Source organism: Malurus melanocephalus, unplaced genomic scaffold, assembly GCF_030028575.1.
Source record: "Malurus melanocephalus ecotype Western Australia unplaced genomic scaffold, MMel_1.1 scaffold_502, whole genome shotgun sequence".
NCBI classification, from domain to species: domain Eukaryota; kingdom Metazoa; phylum Chordata; class Aves; order Passeriformes; family Maluridae; genus Malurus; species Malurus melanocephalus.
In genome coordinates, this window is record NW_026623734.1 from 375,824 (window position 1) to 394,789 (window position 18,966).

At 39.9% G+C, this 18,966-nt stretch overlaps 1 protein-coding gene across 3 annotated transcripts in view; it reads left to right on the forward strand.

The window, feature by feature from the left end:
* Nucleotides 1-5,762: 5,762 nt before the first annotated feature.
* Nucleotides 5,763-18,966, forward strand: part of PCNX4 (pecanex 4) — a 15,606-nt gene continuing 2,402 nt past the window's right edge. The window contains exons 1-11 of one of the 3 annotated variants that reach the window (XM_057381261.1): nucleotides 5,763-5,833; nucleotides 8,283-8,335; nucleotides 8,998-9,724; nucleotides 11,387-11,566; nucleotides 11,654-12,168; nucleotides 13,016-13,116; nucleotides 13,264-13,386; nucleotides 13,622-13,985; nucleotides 16,501-16,604; nucleotides 17,045-18,081; nucleotides 18,585-18,771. In XM_057381261.1, coding sequence (XP_057237244.1) covers nucleotides 9,036-9,724; nucleotides 11,387-11,566; nucleotides 11,654-12,168; nucleotides 13,016-13,116; nucleotides 13,264-13,386; nucleotides 13,622-13,985; nucleotides 16,501-16,604; nucleotides 17,045-18,081; nucleotides 18,585-18,771 — 3,300 coding nt within the window. In that variant the 5' untranslated portion in view covers nucleotides 5,763-5,833; nucleotides 8,283-8,335; nucleotides 8,998-9,035. The remainder of the gene's footprint in view (nucleotides 5,834-8,282; nucleotides 8,336-8,997; nucleotides 9,725-11,386; nucleotides 11,567-11,653; nucleotides 12,169-13,015; nucleotides 13,117-13,263; nucleotides 13,387-13,621; nucleotides 13,986-16,500; nucleotides 16,605-17,044; nucleotides 18,082-18,584; nucleotides 18,772-18,966) is intronic. The other 2 variants (XM_057381263.1, XM_057381262.1) reach the window with 2 other exon arrangements.

The window sequence follows — 18,966 nt, forward strand, 5'->3', positions numbered from 1 at the left end:
CTTACCCTGGGGAAACTGTCAGCAGCCTCCAGATCCTTGTCTATTCCTGATCTTCCCTCCAGCCCCTGGAGGAGAAGCATTTCATGAACATTCATTTCAGCAGAAATATTGTCCTATTCCATAGCTGTAGGTGGTGTGGGAGTAATGGTCAGACACCAGAGCAAGAAGAGGTAAGGAATGAGAAAGACTGAACACTGCTGAAGGGGTGAGCTGGCAGCTGAGCCTCTTGGTGGAACCATCCATGCCTCTTCATGGATGGAAAACAGGAAYGGAGAAAGAATGGTCCTTCCCTTCCACTTCCTGGTTAAATGATGAGCTGTTTGACTGTGATAAGGGATATTTCATTGCCAGGTTTGCCTGTTTGGCAGAGAGCTCTTTTCAGCTCTCGTTTCTAGAATATATTTAACCTTTCTTTTTTTTTTTTTTTTAGGTGTGATGATTTCAGAAAAGGCAATATAAATATAATTCCTAAAGACACAAACTGAGACCCAACACTCCTCACATCTCGAAATCATTCAGCTTGGTTTTTAAGCCCATCACATAAGCTAGAAGAGAAGGCCTACCTAATTATTTCATCTGCAAGGACAGATGAAAATACTATTTTAAAGTACATCATGTGTATTCCAAATCCCATTTTTAGATCTAATAATGTGGTCTGTTACATCAATCATCATATGGTTGTAGTTTCATAGATTCAATTGCAATGCTTGTCTGACCCCTTCTATGTAGATGACATGAAATGAAACAAACTGGAGCTAGATGCTAAGGAATGCTTTGTTTTGAAAAACGATTGCACATTTTTAATCAGGTTTGTCATGGTTAATTAAGTAGACCTGCTCAGGAACAAAATTAATCTTTAGGCTGGCTTTATTTTTCATTTTGTAATATACTGTGTCTAAATGTTGAACTATAATTTATTCCTAACCACACTTGGTGTTTTTGTAGCACACTCAATAAACATCCAACAAAGGACGTCCTCTGCATTTTGTTACTGCTCAAGCAATTTTCACTTCAAACCACGTTATTCTTTACTCTTTGCTTTCTTGTCCACTTCTGCACATCAGATGTCTATAATTGCCATCCTCCAAATTGCATACACAGCTTGTTTATTTCTCACTTCCAAAACAGGAGCACAAGAATAAAGGCTGACTAAGACAAGTATAATTGCTGTTCACTAGAACAACCCTCTAAGATCTGAATCTAGTGAAGTTTGTAAGCATATATTTAATTTCAAACATGTTTGTATTTCCATTGCCTTTGAAAGAATACATTTTATGCTAAGGCTTCTACAGAAATTCTCACACTTGAATTATGCAAAATACCTTCACTGGACCAAGGTCTGAGCATCTAACAAACTGAATAGATCTATTGTGCTAAATTCAACTTTCTTTGTCTTTCAGAAACTAAATTCCTTTACTGTCTTTACACTGCAATAGACTCACACTTCAATTTAAGATCTAAAATGGAGAATAGAAATGTGACATACATATTAAGTGAAATTTCAGATATGAGAGTTTCTAATCTGAAAAAAAAAGCTTCTCTGGAAGTGGTTCGTTCTTAGCAAATTACCTGTGACAAGTCAGAATTTCACTGATCAGCCTCTCAAATACTCAGCGCCTGTTCAGAGGAGTATCTAAAAACTCATCATGCCCAGTCCTTGACGAGAAACAAGAATTCAATTCAAACTGAAAAGAGGCAGTGCTGGGAGAGGTTCTGACATTCAGAAAGGGTAGCAAGATAAAAGAGAGAGAAAAATGACAGACTCAGTCTGCACCATTACTAAAATTAGATCACTTCTTTTGTTCTCCTGAACCTTCTGCTCTATTTGCCAGGAATCATATTAGCAACAGAAACTGTGAGAATCTGTCCAACCTTATTAGAGAAGCTGGACACAAAGAAATTATGAAAATCTTTTCTAAATGTACTAGCACATAAAAAAGAAAATAAGGCAGGGTTTTAGAATTCTGCAAGATTAGATCAAAACCCATGTCAGAGAAACTGGACATCAAACTAACAAAGCTTAATTAACAGTATTGCAGTGTGCTGAGCATTGGCATGGCACAGGACTTCACTATTTCTGTCTTTTTATATATTGTTTTACTACTTAGAACAGACCTGGACTGGCTCAAACAGAGGAACGCTTATGGTTCTTCTCAATAGCAACCAGTTTACCCAAAATGTTGATCTACTGTCGGAGCATACAGCTCAATATCATCACTCAAAAGAGCTGTGAAGGTCCAGCTCTGCTCCTGGGGAGTATTTGGAAGGTTGGAGAATCCCTTCTCCTTGTGGCACCTAATAGTCTGTAATGCTGTAGGGACAAGAGACGACTCTGATGTACACCAAGAAATCATGGCTGAACTCTTCAATATTGTGGGAGTTTCACAGAAAAGTTGTCACACTGAGACCTTCCCTCACTGGCCTGCTTTTCTGAAGACACAATTAGAAACAACAGGTAAGGACTAATTAAGACTTTAAGTCAGGCACACAACAGAAATGTGACTGAATGATGGGATCAGGCTCCCTCTCTAGTCTGATTTGACTGGAATAGCTGGTAGTGGCTCTTCCATAGCCTTGTCTGTAGGATAATGGTTAGGACATCTTTTAGGAGTGGCACAGTGAGCTAAGAAAGCCCTTGGTGAAATGCTCAAGGACACAGGATACGCTGCCTTGTAGGTGATACAAACATTCCTACTCCACTGGAAGCTACAAACTGTCCTGGAGCTCCAGCTGTAGGAGGTTTTGTGTTGCTGGAGAGTCTCACACACGATCTGTCTCCATTTATATCCACAACATCCGTGTGGCCACGGACCAGGGTATAAATGACAACTGTGAAGGCTGCATGGCCACAGGACTGTTGCACCCTGTCAAACTAAAGATGCAGAATATCTCATAGTCAATCCTGGGCTGTCACTTACAATTCTAGCRGTATACAAATTTGTAATTTGTAATTCTCTCTCTGTCCCTTTCTCCTCAGATCAGTRACAGATTCTCAAAACACAGCAATTGAAAGAGACTTCCAAGAGAAGTGAGTCTTTCCCAAAACATAAAATATTTAACTAGATTGCTTCCATAATCAAGATGTTTTCAGCTTGAAATGCAAAGAAGGAAAAAAAGGGAAAATCTTACTACATTAAACAACAAAAAGAATTCAACTCAAAGCTCCTGATTTTAAGAATATCCTACACAAACYTAAATGAAATTTGCAAACATCTGAAAAATACAGTTTTCATAAAATCCAAACCACATTATACATGAASTTAAATTGATAAGAACTACTTTCATGCTTTAATGTTGCAAAAAACAGCTAGGTAGGAATATTGAAATTATCTGAAAAATATGTTTAGCTGCCACAGGAAAGGCACCTGGATGGAAGCCAATATTTCAGTTGTTAAAACTCATTACATGGATGTTACCCTTGAACTCTTAATGGTTGCTCAGGAATATCACCAAAAGCCTTTCCCTTCAGAAAAACATGGGTATCTTCCACATGTAGGAATGGAGTCCCTTTTCTTAAAGTTTAAAGGGATAGAGTCACCCAGAAAGGAGGGAACTCCTCCGCGTGTTTTTCCAGCAGCCTAAGGCCATGTTGTCGAAAGCCATTACTTCCAAAGGAGCCACAGGAAAGTTGTCATGGATAACACACATCCAGCACACACAGATTTCCAGAAACCTACACAGACAGACACAGGAGGGGTCCCCTGTAGGATGCAGGACAAACAAGTAAAACAAAGAGTCAGATTTCACTCTGACATCTTCCCTTTCAGAATGCCAGCCTATGGACTGCAATAAAACAATAATTATCTTTGAGCATCAGGAAAAAATGAAGAAACAATTCCATTGCCTAATTTGAAAGTAAACTTTTTTTTTTAACCTAGCACTAAATCTCTTTTAAAAAAACTTCCTACAAGCTCTTTCTTAATAATCAATAACTACAAGAAAGCACTGTTTCTCCTACCCTAATAGACGCACACAAAGATACATTTCGAAACAGAAATTASTTTTTTGRTTYATCTTTAAAGARAAGAAAAATCAGTAAGAAAAATATTTGCACCTGCATTACTSTATTCAATGATTAGTGAAAAAGTACCATATTTTTTTAAAATTTATTATCCAAGAGGCTACAATCATCTGTACCACTGATGTACATTTAAACAAAATTCAGTAAATATAGATGAGTATTTTCCTTTGGTGGTGTTTCCAAGGTTTTACACTGGATTCCCCAATCYAACTCCCTTTTTATTACCTATGAAGAATAAAGATTAACAGACCTACGAAAAGGTCATGATGATTCTGGTAAGGACAGATTACAGTGAATTCCTTGTCTATCTAACTCCAAGCACATGCTTGTGTGTTAAATTAGGGATTCAGAATTAAAAYGGATTTAACTGTTTCTAACAATTTACATGGCGATTGTTCTAACAGGTATTAAGGTAGACACGGGTGACATGGTGTTAATACAGTGAAGTATACATTTTTGTATTATTTAGCATTTATTATTTAGTGTTATTAGATATAAATTATGTGTGCTGACTCTATCAAATATTCTCAATGTTTAACAGGTGTAATTTGAAGTGGTAAGTAGTATTGCAGTGTTTGGATTTCTATTTCAAYTTCCCACTGAATGCTCAACCTTATTTAACCTGTAAGAAAACAGAATGCATTTGGTTCCTGTCTTGAATTAGTTAATACATAAAGGCCATTAATATTCAAAATTAAGGGACCTTTTAGGGGTTATTTTGGTATCATGTGAGAATGCTGGGGACCTTCTGTCTCTCTTCAAGTCCCTGATAGGAGGGGGATGCCAAGTATGGGTTGGATTCTGCTTCCAGGGAAAAAGGGACGAGTGGACAGTCTTAAGATGTGCTAGGGGAAGTAAGCTAGATATTAAATGGTATTTCTGCCAGGAAAGGTGACTAGACATTGGAATGGGCTGTCCAGGTGATGCCTTAYCCATTAGGCTCACCTGAAACAGAGGCCAGATAAACTTAAGAGAATGAAAATAGAAACTTTAATACAGGCCTAGCAGGCCTACTGGTATATTAGGGCAGACAAATGCCTCCTCCTGAGGCTACACCCAAAATGGACATCGAGTCACGAGAACTTCACCTTTTGTAAATTCTGCCTTATTAACATACTAGGCCTCAACTCTCCAATGATGCTTTCAGGTGATGATGTCAACCACCCCAAACTTGCTCCCCCCAACTCGCTGTTAAGTTTACATATTTTGGGGCTCTGAGGCAGCGAGGTGTCCTTGCATTCAGGCTCAGAGAGGAATTGTTTTGTCTAAATATGGGAGAATGGTACTTTTAGTGTTGTACTAGAGAAGTACAATAACACAGMCGCATGAAAATACAGAAACTAAAAATCCTAGGGCATCACAGGGAGGCGGTGGAGTCACCTCCCCAGAGGTAACACTGGCGCTCAGTGCCGACACGGCGGTGTTCGCCATGGGCTGCACTCGATGATCCCAGGGGTCTTTTCCACCCCGATAAATTCTGTGATGCCGCCGGGCAGCGGCGTTCTGAGGGAGCGGGAGCGCCATCTCCCCTCAGTGCTCCGGTACCGGGCACACCGAGAGGCGCCCCGAGCAGCCCCGGCCCCAGCGCTGGCCGGAGCCATTTCCCGCAGGCAGCGCGGCCCCTTCGCCTCCCTCAGGCGGGCAAAATGGCGGCGGCGGCTGAGGGGCGGGAAAAAGGGGCGGGCGGAGAACGGGAGCGCTCCGCCATCCTCCTCCTCCTCCTCCATCTCCTCCGCCTCCTCCTCCTCCTCCCGCCGCCGGCTCGGCCCGGTGCCCTGCCGGCCCCTACCCCGCTCCGAGCCCGGGCCACAGGTAGGTGCCTTTCCCCGGCGAGGCTCCTTGCCGCGGGTTTGCCCCCCAGCCCTTCCCTGAGGGAGACCGTGTTTTGTAGTCGCTTGGCTGGGTGTTTTTATTCTTGTGCCTGCAGAAAAGGTGAGGGGAGGTGGGCAAAAAGAAGCGTGGTGGCCCCGGTGGGAGCCTCTATGGCCAGGGGCAGAGGCGCCTCGGGACCTGCGACACTTCCCAAAAGTGATCCCGGGATGCTCATCCCGTAAGTGGCCCCGGKCTCTCTGGGGAATGGCATCAACATTACTGAGCAGTGGCCCCACGCTGGAGTCTGGCCTGCAGCACAGCGGGGTCTTTAGCCATGGATGTTCATCCAGGGAATCTTTACCCAGGTGTCCAGGCACACGGGTGGACACGGGGTGCATTTGGATTTGGCAAAACAGGGGATGCCACAGCCTCCCCTTCACATCCCACCTGTTCCTCCAGCCTGTGCTGGCGGGTGGTTTGTAACCCTTAGCTTCTCTCACATGAAAACACCTGGAAAACCACCAGATAGATATTTTTAAGCCTTATATTTTTTAGGTGCTTAGGTGGCAGGTAGCTGTACACATTCTGTAATCTGCTAACAATAAAAGCAAACCAAACTGASCTGATCCAACATCAGACCACGTGAAGGACGATGTTCATTTGGAGAAAAATTCATGCTCTCCTGTGAATTTCTGCCTAAATTTGTGGCAAGGTTTTCTTTGTTTCCCTTTATAATAAGGGTGTAAAGAGGTTATTGCAGGATGTTAAGTGACTTTATGGTGTTAAAGCCCTTTTTCCATCCTTGTTGTGATAGTATCCAAGTGGYAGAGATCCCCTCTGGTGATGACAGACTGTTGTGCTGGGGGTTGTTTGGGTATCCAGGCAAGTTGTCCAAGTGGGGCCAGGCCTGTATGTCAGGAATGTGTATTGAAGCCAGGTCCTGTAAACACAAATGTGTGGAGCCTTGTTGCTAGGGCTTTGCACAGGAATGCATGGGACATGCATTTGGGACAYGTATGAGTCCTTCTTTGAAGTCCTTGTGTGCTACCTGACTATTTGGAAGCCCAGGAGCATATCAGAGGGAAGAGTTTCCATAGTTAGTGAGCTTCAGCCTCGGGAGTTTCATTTATAAATAAATTCACCTCTTTTTATGGCTCGTTTTGGAAGAAAGCCAAGTGCAACTATATTGTTTATGTGCGTAGATTCTTGTGTCTCACACAAAGATGCCTATTGTTTACSCAGAAACTGTAAGAGGAATGTTTTGTTAACATTTGGTTAGCAATATAAACTGACAAACACAAATGCAGACTGGAACTTGAAACAAAAATAGCCCTTCTCAGAGCAGAAAAACACAGCTGCCCAAAAACTGTTTTTCAAGGAAAACTCTGCATATTGGTTCTATGTTTTCTACTTAAACTCAGCCTCTATCATTTAAATGCCTGTAAATCCTTTACTGCATGTAACTATTCMAGCAACTGAAGTTCCATGCCCATGTACTCTAAACAGTGCTTATTTTTCTAAAGAAGACTGAATTGTGGKTKTTTTTTTTTTWAATTTCATTTGAAATTTGTTTTTAGTTGGGTGTGTCACTGTTACATTTTCAAATTCCTGAGCTGACTGGGATGAATTCCCCTCTCCATTGTCAACATGTATCTTTTCCATTAGTTCCAGTAGGACCGACTGCTGCCTTCTCCTTACTTTTAAGAAACTTTCAGTGGCTTGAAATAGTAGCACCAAAAAACCTTTGTTTCCAACATTTTATTTAAAATAAAAATTAAAATCCACAGCCTACATGGAGAGTAATTACAGAGCCTGTGAGTTCCTGCTTTCCATGATGGAGTGTATTGACTTAGGGGACCCAAAGTGCAAGTACTCAATTGTGATAATGTGTAAAATCTCATTTGCMCTGTTTCTAACTTCATTCCCTGATGATCAGCATTTACCTGTAGTCAAGTGATTGATAACTGTTTAAATAAAAGGGGTGAATTTTTCTCAGAAGGGCCCAGAGGCATTTGGTATTGCAGAAAAAAGGGATCACAGTAGTTTGAGGACTCTGTGGCAGCTGAGTGTTTAATTTTTAATGTCTCAGAAGTGATGGCAATAGGTGTTCATCAGAATGTACAGGTTCAGTGGAAGGAAGTCCAGAATTTCAGTACTCCCAATGCACACCATCTCTTTTTTAGTATTATTATTAATGACGTGGTTCGTCACTGCTTTTTTTGTGCTGTTTCTTTCACCTCATTTCTTAGCTCGAGTATTTCTACCTGTTACTTATAAATTCTCGCTTTCATGATTAGTAGCACAAAATTATATTTGAGTATCATAATCACCACCTTACATTGACTTTTTCTRCATTGCCTGATCCTCTCTAAATAAGTATTCACACCTATTTCTATTTGATGGGGTGCTATAAATTTCTACAGGTATCTTTTTTCTTCCTTTTTTCCAGCTTTCTCCATTGGCACAAAGAAGAATATATGCTGAATCTGATACAACCTACAAGTATGGTGTTTTGGTTTTTTATTAKTATTATTTTATAAGTTTTAGGAAGCAGAAAGTGAATTGTTGTTTTTATTGTGCTCATTACAGTGAGATCCTGCCTTGCAACTGAGCTACGTAGGGAGGATATTAATGATGCTGATGTGAAAAACAATTTGTAATACTTCTACCTATATTCTTTAACATAGTTATATAGAAAAAGCTTAATTCCATAAAGCTTTGATTTTTAACAGGGACTTCTGTGTGCCTGTGTTCCTGCACTTGTGTGCCTGTTCACTGAAATCAAAAACTCTTCTGTTTGTATAYAGATATCCTTAACAGGATTATTTGGAATTGGAGGTCTGCGGGAAGATGTAATTGGGATCAGATTGGGTGGAGAAAATGTCAGTTTTAGGAATGAGTTGTAGTGGGGAGATGAGCTGATTTTCTTGTGTCCCGAGAACAGGTTATATGTTTTTCTTTGCTGCCTAAACCTTCAGCTGAAAGAATGTGCTCACATTTTAAAATAGATGTTTGCTTAGCAAGTTGTATTCTAGGAAATTCTAACAGCAACATGTCAGAACTCTACTATAACTTGGTAAATAAAAATAAGACACAAGAATTCTCTGGATTTGGAATTCCAGAATGAATAATGTGTCCTTATATTCCTTTCTGTTCTCTCACAGGAAAGATGATCCCCAGCTAGCATTCCTGAGGCACAAGGATGGGTCCAGATGTACCCTTGCTCAATGATTACAAACAGGAGTTCTTCTTGAAGCGCTTCCCTCAGACTGTGCTGGGAGGTCCCCGGCTCAAATTAGGCTACTGTGCCCCTCCTTATATCTATGTGAACCAGATCATCCTTTTCCTGACACCATGGGTTTGGGGAGGAGTGGGAACACTCTTGTACCAGTTGGGAGTGATGAAGGACTACTGCACCGCAGCGCTGTCTGGAGGACTCATGTTTGTTACTGCACTTGCCCTTCAGATGACAAACCTCTATGCAAAGCAGAAAACAGTGACAGTAGAAAGAATGCAAATTCAGAATACCCTGACAGATGAAGATGAGTTTGAATTTTCCAGCTGTGTAGGTTCAGAGACAGTAAAATTTATTATTCCTGGCAAGAAGTATATAATCAACACTGTATTCCATTCCCTTCTGGCAGGGGTATTGTGTGGGCTGGGAACTTGGTATTTGCTGCCAAACAGAATAACCTTGTTATATAGCAACATTGGAGGAACTGTTGTGATCTTTGTGTTTGGATGGGTGACCCTATGTATAGGAGAGTATTCRTTAATCATAAACACAGCTACCGAAACAGCCACTTTCCAAGCACTGGATACTTATGAAATCACTGCTCTGATGAGACCTTTCTACATTTTTGTCTTTATTGCAGTGGATCTTGCACACAGGTAAACATAATAATGTATTTAGCTAATTGAAGTGATGGTTATTCTGTGTATTTTTTGTAAGAAAGGTTAAATTGTTCTTCWGAGGAAAATTAATTTTGAGATTTTAATCAACTGTGGGAACTTCAAAGAAAGAAGATTGATGCTTATTTGGTAAAAATTGAGTTTCTATGCATTGTATAAAAGGTACTTAAATTTTTATGGCATTCCATGTTAACTARAAAGAGCAGTTAGAGCAGTTTGTAAGTAAGAGGCAGAGTATCTTCTACTGTGTAATTTTTAGTATTTTTATATTAGAACATTTGCGTCTATATTCTTTTAAAGTATGTGTTTTGAAAACCTGTGTTCCTGACCTGAAATCATAGATCTAAACACTGCAAGCTTCAGGATTATTGGATTTATGTCCATGTGATTATATCCAGATTTCATTTTGGAATACTTTCTAATTTAAGCTCTGTAAAGTGATAGCAGAGGATTTTATACAACAGACAAAAAAAAGTATTCTACATTTGCTTTTAATTAATGGATGAACAAGTATGAATACTGCTGTGGCTTTGTTATATGGATTTTGAACTTGGATTTTTAAATGCTTTTACAATACAAAGGAGCTATGTCAGTCTRCAAATAGGAGACTTCTATTTCTGTTTTTCATATGAGTGTCTTAGCTAAAGTATTTGTAGTATCAGGCTTTTAAAACAAGATGCTTTTAGGTTTACTCTATGCATTCTTTCTYCCTGTCAGGTGATATTTATATCACTTTGTCACATGTACATATTTTATGGTTGGGGTACTTCAGATACATTTTAAAAAAAGCACGTTTGATTCTGCTAGTTTTGCACTTGGAGATGTCTTTGTTAATGATTTACCCTAATTGCCACTTCAGGTAAGAKATGAGAATTATACATGTGATCTTGGACTCCAAATTCTTCTACTTAATTTCCTGAGCAGAAAATTCAGACATTGTCAAATTCCTGATAAAATTCATCTGAAGTTTGCTTACTTTTTTATTAAAAAGCAGGGAGAAACCAAATATCTTGGCAGTCTACCTTTAACGGAATTAACTAGCTGGTGAACTATGTATGGCTTAGAATTTATGCAGATTTCTAATACTGATCTTTGTGTTTTATCCTGGAAGGTTTTGACAATTTTAAGTAGAAAACAAGCTCTTTAGGAATATAAAATGTTATCTTTAGATGTACAGGCAACAATGCCAGTTCTTCCAGTGTTAAGGCTTAGATCTTGGACCTTGAACTTGCATAAAATTTTGCTTTGATGTTTCTGAAAAAAATACTTTGCAATTTTTTGTTAAACACTTGAGGCCTTGGAGCCTGTGGACATCTCTTTTTTGCACAAGTATTTCTTCAGTGTATTATCAACACAGTAACAAAAATAATTGGGCTAATTGCATCACTGTATCCAGCTGAAGGCTTCAAATCTTTAAAATGAAAAGTTAGTCTGTGTTCTGGTGTTCTAATTAATGTGTGACTGCCCCAAGCATAAATATATGTCCTTATTTTTCCTTTTAAAAGATACTCATTAGGTTTATAGATTGAAWATGTAATGTTTTTGCTTTGGGATTTGCTGTAGTAATTAAACAGAAAGTCTTCCCACACTTAAGTTATWTTTCCCTTCACAGAAGTCAAATCCATTTCTTCTTTTATCCAGGTTTGCTGTCAACGCACCCATTCTAGAACAGACAAACCAGATTTTGCACATCCTGTTTCTTTTTCTGCCATTCTTGTGGGCAATGGGAATTCTGCCCCCGCTTGATGCACTTTTTCTCTGGGGAATGGAACAACTSTTGGAGTTTGGACTAGGAGGTTCACCTATGTCAAGTAACACAAAGTAAATGTTTATATAAATGTAAAATATATCAATGTGTTTATAACCTTTTTCTTTCCAAGCAAATCTTCTTTATTTTCTCCTTCACAGGTTGTTAGTAATGTTTCTCATTTCTGCTGGAACAGCAATAGCATCGTATTTCATTCCCAGCCCCCTCGGTGTGATCCTCTTCATGACTGGATTTGGGTTCATACTGAGTCTTAACCTAAGTGAAATTGGGTTTGCCTTCAAATACACCATGATCGGCCATTTAGCCTCCAGCAAATCTAAAAATGTGCACAGAGGTCTTAGAATACAATTTGGGTGGAGGGAATTTATTTTCTATGTGACTGTGTTGACATTTGCTCTCACAGAAGCGAGCCTGCTRCATCAATTTGCAGGCTCTTCATCATTTTCCCAAGCCAGTCCCCAGGCCATAGCAAGTTATATTCTGATCCTATTACTTGTAATTATGTGGATTCTTAGAGAGATTCAGAGAGTGTACTTGTTTGGAGTCTTCMGAAACCCCTTTTACCCCAAGGATGTCAGGACTGTGGCTGTGTTCATGGAGAAGCAAAGAAGGCTAATGAAAGTTGGTGTTGTCAGGAGGATTTTACTAACACTAGGTAGGAATACACCACTGTCTGTTGTTTGTTAGATGATGCTTTTAGGGAGATTGAAACAATTTTAGAATTACTGTATATGCAAGAATCTGTGAATGAACCAAGGGAAACCAAGTGGCTGGAAATACTTGTTGATCTCTTGTTAAATTGTGCATTGAGGGCAAAATTACAGAATTACGGAATATTTCAAAGTGATTATATTTGAAAGTGATTTTATTTATTTCTTTTTAGGAGTGAATCTAAAAAAATGAGCCTTTTAAAAGCCCAGCTGAGAAAGCAGGGCCTTTTAAAGGATTTTARCTACTGCTGCAGTACCCACTTTTGAAAAGATGGCTCTTGTAGATMTTTTTAAAGGTACTTGGAAACAAAATTAGTTAAGGGTCTTCTAGCTGACTAAATGTTTGGTTCTTACAGCTTGCTAGGAAAGTTATCAGCCTCCTTTCTGGTAGGTTAGAGACAAATGCATCTACTTTGACGGAATAAAAAGTTTATTTCAATTATTTCATTTCATAAGAAGCATCAGTTTGAGAAAGTAGATTGATGACTGCTTATTCCATGTTTATTTTTACTTATTTGAGTATTCCCATTCTCTTGGAGAAACAAATAAAGGACAGCAAAACTAAAAGCAAGAACTAAGCATCACTGTAAATGTTTTTTTTTGCCGTGGGCCATTAGTGCAAATAAATTGTTTGATATCCTGGGAGTATAAAAMAAAGAGGAGTTTGTGATGATGAAGGGAAGGGTTCTCTTTTTATGCTTGGATTTCCATCCTGCAATAAGACTGCTTACCTCTATAGACTTCTATTATGTTTTTGTAAGGAGGTCAATGATTCTTCTATTTCAATTGCAGTGTCTCCATTTGCTATGATAGCATTCCTGTCACTTGACCATTCGCTGCAAAACCTGCATTCCGTGTCTGTTTCCATTGGATTCACAAGGATGTTTAGGATGGTAATTTGAATTTTAATATGTTATTCTAAGAAATGTTTACCTACATGATTTAAGTATTAGGGTGACCTGGAAGAAGTATTCCAGGTCATGAAAGCGGAGATAAATTGATATATTTGTAAATGTATTTCTAATATATCTCTATTTTAGGTCTGGCAGAATACAGAAAATGCCTTACTAGACATGGTGGTTGTGTCAGCAGCACAAATGTTGGTGTTTAATCCAGACCTCTGGTGGAACAGGAGCCTTGATACAGGAATCAAACTCTTGCTGGTAATGGTCATAATGTAAAATTAAGCAGTTAATTGTTACTTGAAGTYTCTGTTTCCTTGCCCTCTCCTATTGGAGAATAACAGAGCCCAGGACCCGGCAGATAGAAGCTAAAAACTTCTAAGATATATTCTAACACTAATCAGTGATAATCGTGCTTAATTTTCTCAGAGTTTCTGTAGCTGTGCTGGATGTGCTGCAGGCTGCAAATCACCTGCCTCCTGCCTGTCTCCTGCAGGTCGGTCTCCTGCGGGATCGGCTGTTCCAGTTCCTCTCCAAGCTGCACTTTGCCATCGCCATCCTCCTGACCTCGTGGACAGAGAAGAAGCAGCGCCGCAAATCGACCGCCACCCTGATCGCGCTCAACGTCGCCTTCTTCCCCGTGCTGCTGGCCCTGGTCGCCGTCTCTGCTCTGCTTTCCTCGCCCCTGCTGCCTCTCTTCACGCTGCCCGTGTTCCTGGTGGGCTTCCCCAGGCCGCTGCGGAGCTGGCCGGGCCCTGTGGGYGGCACCGCCTGCGTGTGCTCCGACACCGTGTACTACCGGCAGCTCGTCCCCAGCCTGGCCGGGGCGCTGCAGGCAGCGCTGGCAGCCGGAGGCCTGGGTAGGTACAGGCAGCACGCTGAAATTATGTAGCTAAATATTTCAGGAAACATGGTGTTGCTGTTGGACAGGTGGAAAACTTCATTTCACAGCGTGGGTTAAATCTGATAATCAGAGATTGCTCAGCTGAGGAAAAAGTGGTTACTTTTATACTTCTTGTGCAGACCACCTATGATAGGACAAAGGGGAACAGCCACAAGTTGTGCCAGGGAGGTTCAGGTTGGATATTAAGAAAAATTTCTTCACTGATTGAAAGCTTAAGCATTGGAACAGACCCCCCAGGAAAGTGATGGAGTTACCATCCCTGGGAGMATTCAAGAAACAAGTAGATGTAGCAATTTGTGATACTGTTTCCTAGACAGTGGAGTTCAGACAAAGGCTAGGCTTGATCTGGGAGGGCTTTTCCAACCCTGATAGTTCTGTGTTCTCTCCTTATTACAATCCTATAAAAAAACATAAGATTTGTTACCTTCAAGTAGAGACTGAATGGTGATGAAACAGTATCAATCCTAACTTTTCTCTACTAAACAAAAAGGATGGAATGCATTCATCCCATCCAACTGGAAGCAGTTAATTGAATTCTTTTACCCACGGAGAAGGATGTGTGTCAAACCACTCTCTGTGGCTGTGTAGGTCTGCCTGTCTCTGCATCAATCCCATTAATCAGTATCCAGAAGGTGACTTAGCTAATTTCTCTGTTTTGTTTGYGAATAATGACTAGATGTTTATGAAATATGTGATGTAGCCTAACTAGCAGCAAACAGTTGAGAACAGAACCTGTTGATAAGACTTAATGTCATATCTTGTGCAGGCATTTGGGGGTAGGATTGCTGCAAGCACTTGTGGGCTTACAGCCTGTGAAAGGCATAATGATGGGGATTTCACAGAATTACAGAGACAGAGGTGAAGAAATGCCCAGGCTTTATCCCAGCTGGAGACAGGATAACTGTTTTAAAATTGCAAGGTCATTTTCTTGAGAAACAGTCTTTGTGTAACCTAAATAATCAAAAGATTGTAGCCCTTAGACAAGAGGCAAATATTTACATAAGCCTCTTAGAAAATGGCTTATATCTAGAAAAAGTGGCCTAATATTTGAAGGCAGTGGAAGTTAACTTTAATCATGCTTTTCTGAAGAATATATCCAGATGCTTTGCTAGGAAACATTTGCTGCATTTTCATCACTGGTTAGAGAGAGGCACTAAATAAAACTAGGAAGTGTTTAATCTCTAAAGAAGGATACTTCAGTTTATCTTCTATATTAGTCCATCTTTGTTTTATTTGTAAGATAGTTATATATTATGGTAATATAATAAATCTATCTCTCATACATATATATCACTGTTTTAAATCTTTTTTATCAATCTGTTTTATATCTATATATATATTTTAATGGATTTTCCCCCCATTGCCATTACCACTATGGTGGCATGTATGCCACCATATAAATAATTTATAACACTAGTCTTGAGGGGTAAAAAGTCTCTTCTTTAATGGGAAAATCTGTGAATGAATGTCTTCAAGCAAGAAAAACTGTGATGTTCTCAGATGAGTTCAAAAGGAAGCGGTACCACTTTGTGTGTCACTAATTTAAACCCATATTTTTTTCTGTGTAAAGGAGTTTTAGTAGCTTTAACAGCTAGCAAGAAAGGAATTAAAATCTTTGCAAAATGTTAGCAAGAAAATGCACTTCATTAGCTCAGTGGGATAGAAAAGGTTACTTAAATTTTAACTACAGCTTAATGGTTGGTTTCACTGATTTAATCTTACAACATTCTAAAACTAAAATTCCCTGCAAGTGAGTGGTGMCCAGACATGAGTGACAGCAGAAGCAGGTCATAAACTGGCAGCAAATGTCATGCTTAAGAATAGAACCATTGTGTTAGGAGGATTGACATTAGGCTATAGTTCAAATACAGTATAACCACCGGTTCTTAAGAAATTTGGCATTGCTCTTTTTATGAAATAGGTACAAAAGAGAATTTTTTTTAGTACTAATTTGATGTTGTTCAGGATCTGATTTTCAAATTCCAATTCAGTTTCATTTTTGTTTCTCTGATAACAAATGAACTCCATTGCAAATTGGGCCATTAAGAAACTCTTGTTCTATATCATGATTCTTTTAATGTATTCACAGTCAGAAAAATTTTAGGTCTCCAGAGAACATCAGTGGGAACTGTGTAGTTGGAAATGCAGCCAAAAATKATCTTTAATCATGAAAGTCATCTCTGCAAAAGGAATTGAGGGCAGAGTTGTTTAACCCTGGTCTGGTGTGAATAGTGTAGTCCTGCAGTTGTGTGAAGTTTCCCAATTTTCCACAGCTTTTTCAAATCTAACACTGCAATTTCAAGATCCAGCTTTGCAGCCATTTTCTTCAAGATTGTAAGGTGCTGGTTAGCCARWGTTAACTGATTGTGATGTTGATGCAGAAATATTTTATGTTTGCAATTGAGTCCTTTCGTTGGCATGTAGAAAAGGTAACAGGTAGTTTTTGTTTGTTTTTTTTTTTTCTTGCATAGGTCTCTCTCTGCCTGGCTCACATTACTTGTGTCGCTTTCAGGACAGGCTGATGTGGATATTGGTGCTGGAAAAAGGGTTCACATACTGTGGTGTTAACATTAAGGTAACTGCATGCTGAACACTGAGATGTTGAYGTTTGGAAATCGTGCATGCTGTGTRACATTTCAGCAGTGTGACTGATTTACCTGATGTTACAGTTAATTTTTTAAGATGAGTGTTTTACTAATTAGCTTGCAATTGACACATGTAGCTGATGTGAAATTTGTTATCATTTAGCTTGTGACAAAATATCCTTAATAAGCTGGCTGGTAAGGTCTGCATCAGGCAAAGATTTATTGAAGACATTGATCTRTGTCTTATATTGCAGTGAATACTTCGTTATTGCTCTTATCTCTAATTGGATTTGTAGGTTCAGTTGTGGGAATACTGACTGTGGAATGTACCATTTTGTTCAGAATAATTCTGTTGCAAGCAAAGTTTGTTAGCATTTACAGATTTGTCCTGGTGAAGACTAACAGGAAGCTGTTTTCATGTGTGCTTTAGGGACTAGAACTGCAGGAAACATCCTGCCATGCTGCTGAAGCTCACAGAGTGGATGAAATTTTTGAAATGGCCTTTGAACATCAGGAGCACACAAGGATTCTGTCTCCCAATCCCCATTTTGGACACATCCTGACTCCCTGTACTGTTGTTCCTGTGCGGCTGTATTCTGATGCCAGGAATGTGTTATCAGGAATAATTGACTCCCATGAGAATTTAAAGCACCTGAAAGACGATTTTGTTAAAGTACTTGTATGGATGCTTGTCCAGTATTGTTATAAAAAATCAAAGACATGGGAAAGCCCAGGCAGTGCCGACCAGAACAAACAAGAATCATTTCCAGAAAATCAGCATAGTGGTGCAGTAAAAGGATCCAGGGCTCTAAGGGAAGAAGACAGCTTTAGTGTTGATACAGTGGAGGACTGGACTGATGATAGTGACATTTTTGATTTTGAACTCAGTAGCAGAACAAGAGACAGAAAAGAACCTGGGCGGTTGGGACTGACACAGAAAGTGCACCTGTCTATTCCAGGGTCTGTAGAAATGCAGTGCCAAGACTTCCTACAAGAAATGTCATCAGAAGATAAATTGAACAGGGCTRTGGTGCTTGGGCTGCCTGCTGTGGACAAAGGGAAACACACAGAAGTTTTACCTCGTGTAGAATTTAGTTGCTCCTACTCAGAGCTACTGAGCATCCCTGAAGAGTGGAGAACAGCACCAGTGCCTTCTTCCAAAGTCAGTGAAATGAGGCAGAGGTTTCCAGAGGAATGGTACCACTTTGTTTTGAGCCAACTGGACTTTTTTCATCTCAARGAGAAGCCTTCCAGTTTACTCACAGACCTTATGAAAGATAAAGCTTTGAAAGACCTGTACATCCACGGGGTGCTGTCGTGTTGTTTTGGTCTGTTTGGCCTGGATAACGCTGTGCCTGCCCCGAGCCACGTGTTCAGGGCGTACACTGGTGGCATTCCCTGGTCTGCTGGCTTGGACTGGCTAACAGACAAACCAGAGCTCTTCCAGCTGGCATTAAAAGCATTCAGGTAAAACAAAAAACATTTCCTGAGATTAGAAAAATTTTATAGAGAAGTACTTGTTACTTGAATGATGTTTTGTTAAACCCATATATGTTAARTATATTAGTAGGTTTTTCCTACATAAACATTGCCCGTGAAGCCTGTGGTATGGAGTTTTCTTATTCTTTCTCTTCTGTACAGCAGCTGCCTCCAATCTACTGTGTTAAGTGGGGAAAAATAGCCTATTTCCATTGTCCCTGGGTCTAGACAATTGTGTTGAACTTAGGATGTTTGGCAATATCCATTATTTGGCAGTGGGAAAGTGTTGGAGATGAATGAGAGATGGTTTAGCTGATGTGTTTTACATGTGGGTGAGCTAAAAGCACACCCAGTCTGACTSGCAGTGACTCAGCTGACCTGCAGTGACTGACAGGGTTTGATGGAGCCTCTCCACCTTCCGTGACCTGAAGAGCCTTTCTTGCTGCTGTCTTTGCTGCACAACTGACTGTGTGATGTTCTGCACCTTTCAGATACACCTTTAAACTTATGGTGGACAAAGCCAGCCTGGGCCCAGTAGAGAACTTCAAGGAGCTGGTGAATTATCTGGAAGAATAYGAAAGTGATTGGTACATTGGGCTGGTGTCAGACCTGGAGTGGCAGCAAGCAGTTCTGCAGGAAAAGCCATACCTGTTTTCACTGGGACATGACCCAAGCATGGTAAGGAGAATAATTACTAGGTCAAACTTTGGGTTTCTTTTTCACTGTTCTTTTTTTCCCCTTGTGTGTAAAACATGAAGGCTGTGCAARGTTGGTTTGTACTAAAGAGGAACTGGCACCACTGTTGTTGAAAATCCCACTGCACTGTTTTCAGATRCAGCAATACTTCCTGAGTATATTCCAGTGAAGAATTGA